Genomic DNA, 5,639 nt, shown 5'->3' on the forward strand with positions numbered 1-5,639 from the left:
TTACAGTGCAAATGATATAGATATGCTCAAGCCATATTCTACTTTTTCTTTAGAAATTCACCACGGGCCACAGTTTGGCCAGCCCAAACCCGTAAACCTACCTCAAAGTACCACAATACTAGAAAAGGCAATAATGTTCAAAAGTTATGAGGGAAGAATTTGGATCCTTTACAAAGTTCAAAGTATCTTTATTATCTGTTACTGGAAAATTAGTCTGCAGCCAGGTCTGATGGAACGAACAAACAGGACAAAGTCTACAGAGTGGTTCAGCAGGAGATTGTCATCTGATTTCACCAGAATCCAACCCGGTGGCACCGCTGACGAGCATTGAAGAATAACTCTATAGAAACAGACCATCTTCTCTCTGATGGTCTCTTTACCATAGCACAGAAAATCTAAGCTGCTACATGGCATTGAATAATAACGCAAGTTTGACATTATGATGTTCTGGATGTTGAGGAAATCATTTTAATTGAATACCCCTGACATAGAATTCACCTAGAAGTAGTTGTCTATTATCTACCTGAACCTAATGACACTGTTGAAACAACCTAACAATAAATACGTTGCAGCCATGAGTATAAAACTTCCACCCAGTATCATGGCAGGTTGTGAAATAGTCACGAATCACAATCTATTGGTTTTGTGTACAGGACATGAATTGTCTGTTGTGTCTTTCAGGATGACAATATTGCCAAGAAAGTCCATTCCTTTTTTAACGTAATGTCGTCCCGATACAAAAGTTATGCCGAGGGCCACAGAAAAAATGGACAATTGGTGTCCATGTACACGATTGCATTTCATGACTATTTCTTAAACTTTTGTGAGACTGTGTTGAAAACATAGCAGGTTTTTGCAAAAGCAGTGATTAGTTTAAAATGACAGCAGGGGAGATAATCAGAGGGAGGGAGTCCTTTAAAAAGGGGCAGAAGAATGGGTGGAGTCTCTCAGTGAAGGAGTAGCCAGTGAAGGAGAAGATAAGAGCTGCTGAATCTGCATTATAGAAGGAGACCTGACCCTTTTCATAATCCACAAACACTCTCACGTTTTCAGGCTGATCATTCACAGCGAGGACAGGATTGCTAGTAAGTCCAAAGTTCTGGTCTCCGTGCCTATGAAATAAAGCCCAGACACCATGTTCAGGGCTTACTTGAAATTCTCCCTTCCTGTTGACGGACTCTTTGGCCACTCCTAAAATCCACGCAGTTGTTCCTTTAACTTGAACATCATAGTAAAATCTCCCAAAATAGAAACCCTGCTTTCCCAAGACAAAAAATAAAGTATCAAATCGCTTCGAGTTGTCTGGGACTTCCTTCCATACACCACTAAAATGTACTTGTCTCCCATCATCAGACAGGATGAGAGCAGGATGTGCTGTTTCAGGATCCAGAGTCACTTCCACTGCACTCGGCCAGAGGTTCAACAGCTCAGCTTCCTGTAGCTTCTCCATCTCATTTGTGGCTGTCTCTGTCAGCTGAAACACTGCAGTCTCTATAGCTGTCCTCAGGAGTCCTTCATAAGACACTGAAGAAATGCTGACATCTGGCAAGTCGCCGGCGAGAGGAGCAGTGTTAAAGAATGGGAAGCTCTGGAGGAAGTGGAGGTGGTCTTTTGAGCGTGAGAGCTGCTCCACCTCAGTCCGCCGCTCCCTCAGCTCAGAGATTTCCTGCTCCAGCTCTTTGGTGAAACCTTTGGCCTGTTTCTCAGTCATTTTGTGCTTCGCCTCAATCATCCCGATGACCTCGGTCTGATATTTTTCCAAAGTCTGTATCAAAGCGGTGAAGACCTGAGCACCATCAGCCATCTCTCTGTCTGCAGCTTCCTTGCTGACCCAAACCCAATGTTTGCCAACCTGTATTTTCAGCTGTCTGTCCCGGATCTTCTGCTGAATTTCAGCCTCTGTTTTCTGAAGCTCTTTCATCTTTACTTCATATTCTTCTTTCAGAGGAACAATGTGGTGAGATCTGTGACTTGATTCAGCGCAGGACTGACATATGGGCATTTGTTCGTTCTTGCAGTAGAGCTCCAGAGGTTTGCCATGCTTAGGACACGCGTTGCCCGCCGCATTCTCTACCACATCAAACAGCTGAGGAAGCTCTAGGTTGATTGCAAAGCAGATTGTCAGAAATGCCAGGCCTAATACTAAGAAATGGCAGAAGTTCAGGGCAGTCTGGTTAGTTTCAGTAGGAATGTCACAGGAAACTTCAACGGTTTCGGCAACTTGTTGCTCTGAGCTCTTACTGTCTTTCCTTCCAGCTGACATTCTGTACATAAGAACCATCTCAGCTATGAAAGTGTTGACCCGAAGCTTATATTTTCTATCAACACGCTCTTTACACAAGGGACACAGGCGCTGCGAGTTAGAACTCAAGTGGTTCGTGATGCATTTTTTGCAGAAGTTGTGTCCACATGGTAACGTGACTGGATTGTTGAACACGTCCAGGCAGATGCAGCACAAAAGCTGCTCTTCAGTTGGCAGATAGTTGTCAGCCGACATGTTGACACCCTGGAGATAAAAGACAACCTTTGACTTATCGGTGTCATCACACAACTCTTCTACATGTTGTATCGTATTGTAACATAGCAAAACAAAGTTTCGTAGACAGTATCTTTCTGCATATTTTAAATGTAGAGATGCAACTCTTCGAGTGTTTAATCAATAATCTGTATGCCTCACTGTGTGGAAGTGACTGGCATCTTTATTTTATGTGTAAGGCAACATCAGGCTTGACTCAAACTTTGCTTTCCTAACTTTGTAAAACAAAATGTAACAAATGAATAAATTGGTATACGTTTACGTTTGTTATGTATTTATTAAAATAATAAATTGTGCACCAGCAACTTAAAATGTTTTCAAAATGATAAGGAATTACAATTCAAGTGTAAAACGTTTAATTTCTGCAAAAATTAAAAAAAACTTTAAAAAACTTAAACAAACGTGAACTGGGATTGATATTCCAGTGTATAAGGTATAGAGTATATAAACATAGAAATAATTTTAATAGATCGGACCCATTGTCATTGATAGCAGATGCAGCTATTTAAGTCAGTATTGGCCCGATATCGGTATCGGTGCATCCCTAATTAAATGTGTTTTAATATTTTAAAAAATATATATTTTGGTGACTTGAAGTGGTAATATCAAATGAGACTGTCATAGATTCAATTCATGCCAGCATTCTGAAATAAATGAAACCCAGTGAGAATAAAAAAGTCTAATGAGATCTAATAGAAAAGTCAAATTTTTCGCAAAACCAAAACACATTCAAGTTTTTTTAAACTATTTTAACTAAATAGAAATTTAAGTCGTATTTCGGCCAACATTCAAACATTATAGTATTTTATCCTCTAAAGATGCATTTTACATTTGGTACCACTTAACACACAGTAACAACTAACTAACTGTACTGACCTGTGTATGCTCAAGACTCTTCTGTGTTGTTAGATTTATGAAGAAAGTGATTTAATGGCTCTTGAGACGGAAACCGATCCAGACCGTGGCTCTGCTGTCCGAGTGTCATACTGCTCTCTGGAGAGGAAGTGAGACTCTGAGAAACAGGTTACTGCCACAATTATTTGCCAGAGGCACAAAAACACGCCCTCAAATGCATTGTTTTATGACAGCCTGATAATATAACACAGCAAACGCGTCACACCGAAACAAACACGTCACAACGAACTGTTGTAGAAAATTTCTATGTTAATTGGGAGAAAAGAGTTTTGTTCTCAAATCAATAACAGGTCTTTGTTGATACAGCATCACAGAGCTGGTATGTGTAGACTCTTGTTTTAAATTTATGCAATACTGTTCTAGTAAACCTGAACATGAGTTTAACTTTTCACTCTTAGAAATCAAACTATACTAATGTTGTAATATTTCATATTAATATAATGCAGATACAACAGCAGTAAGTTTAGCACACATGCAGCTGTCATGCTCCGTCTCTCAGAAAGCCTTCTGTATTGTCAGCAGTCAGCAGCTCTTCACGTTAATGTTGCATGAAGCGGAAGTCTGTTTGAAGCAGATTTATGCAATCTTCCTCTGATGGTGAGGGAAGTTTTTTTTTACAGCTGCCAGCAGCTTCAGTCTTTCTTTTTTTTCTGCTCAGATCTGTTTCTGCCGTAGTGGCTCTGTTGTTTTTTCAGGTTGTACCGAACACAGTCCAGTCTTCTGTTTTTCAAATGAGCTTGTTCGTCTCACAACTTTAACTCTTTCACAGAGGAACATTTTTGGTCGCTTCAAAATGATTCAGCGTTCAGTTGTATTTATCTCCACCCTCTCGTGGAATTTATGGTTGCAAAAACCAAGATGGCGACGCCCAAAAACCAAGATGCCAAACTTGAAGCTTGAAAACCGTAGTCCACAAACCATTGAGTGACCACATGGTGACTACGTCCACTACCTATATTAAGTTTATGTGAGCTCCTGAGTGACAAACATCAGTGCAACATCAGCAGAGAGCATCTTTACCAAACAGCCGAAAGTCTGCACAGGTTGGATGGATTATGGTAATGTGTCAGAGGCCAGGTGCATGATGGGAATAGACGAGTGTTTTGGGGCCTGTTGGTTAGAATACAAGGCAGATTATGGAAATATGGTCTGGATTTCAGGTTTCCTCTGAAGCTCAAAGACTTAGAGGGTCTTATCTCAAACAGAGTGACTTTCTGTGTTGGTCTGTCTCTCAAATTTTCTCTGTTTTCTCCTGTTTGTCTTCATAGCTGTGTCTCTGTCTCTCAGCTCAACATAATGTGGATGTAACAAGAGGATGTGAAGTCTCTGCCTTCACAAACCCAAACCTACCTCACCTGTCTAAGAGAAAGTGCAGCTCTGTGCCAACTTGCCATCGCCTCTCTGCATTCACTCACACTAGTTAATGATCAACCTGAGATAAAGACTGAGATGGAAATTTGGTTTTCCCCAGTGGGGATAAGAGTGAGTGAGTGAGTCAGCTGGTGGTATCTATCAGGCAATAGAAGGTGATGTGAGAAAGTTTGAGTCACCGCAACCATGAGAGGTCCTTGAGCATGCAGTCGTAACTGGGCACCCACAATAGTATGCAGTTTGCTGCAGCAGGACGAGAGATTAGAGGTGGACAGACACAGAGGTGCACAGTCACTCACTCACTCACTCACAGACGCACGCACACATGCAATGATCGCATGATCTTCCAAATGGATATAATTATATTGTGTGTTAGAAGTGCTGTAGTAGTAGTAGAGCCAGGCTAGCAGTTTCTCCCAGTTTCAATTCTGTATGCTAAGCTACGCTGTGGCTACATATTTAGGCCTTCAATGGCCATACAACCTATTCTAGGCCCTTCTCAAGGACCACTGGACCCTCTTAAAGTCTAACTCAGAGAGATAATCTTTGTGTATTCCCCTTGAATGTGTCTCTTGTCTTTGATTTAAAGTTTCAAGAGACGCTTTCATTCTTTGTTTTCAGGTAAATTTAAAGCTTTTTTTCAGTTTCAGAGACCACCGGTGAATCACCATCGCCGTGTTTTATTAAATGAGGTTTCAATTACGCAGAGACAGACGAGTGCATCAGTGATGTTGTACCTGTCGCTCATCCCTCCAGCTTCATTAACTTCCTCTTTCTGAACCTCGCCTCTCTCATCTCCTTGACCGTGTCTGTTTTA

The 5,639-nt window shown here is 41.1% G+C and overlaps 1 protein-coding gene across 1 annotated transcript; it reads right to left on the reverse strand.

Moving 5' to 3' along the window:
* Nucleotides 1-573: 573 nt before the first annotated feature.
* On the reverse strand, nucleotides 574-2,497 carry LOC137866576 (zinc-binding protein A33-like). The gene is made up of 2 exons (XM_068702573.1): nucleotides 2,052-2,497; nucleotides 574-1,964 (listed from the first exon to the last, which is right to left on the reverse strand). The coding sequence occupies exons 1-2, from the start codon at nucleotides 2,495-2,497 to the stop codon at nucleotides 869-871; spliced, it is 1,542 nt and encodes a 513-aa protein (XP_068558674.1). The 3' UTR covers nucleotides 574-868.
* Nucleotides 2,498-5,639: the final 3,142 nt, after the last annotated feature.

Source organism: Cebidichthys violaceus, unplaced genomic scaffold (genome assembly GCF_023349555.1).
Source record: "Cebidichthys violaceus isolate CVI_PGR_0920_01 unplaced genomic scaffold, fCebVio1.0.p SCAF_86, whole genome shotgun sequence".
NCBI lineage: Eukaryota > Metazoa > Chordata > Actinopteri > Perciformes > Stichaeidae > Cebidichthys > Cebidichthys violaceus.

Coding starts and splice junctions, on each gene's coding strand:
- LOC137866576 (XM_068702573.1), bottom strand. CDS start 2,497: ATGTCGGCTGACAACTATCTGCCAACTGAAGAGCAGCTTTTGTGCTGC. Junction 1,965..2,051: donor GAGAATGCGGCGGGCAACGC/GTGTCCTAAGCA, acceptor ATCAAGTCACAG/ATCTCACCACATTGTTCCTC.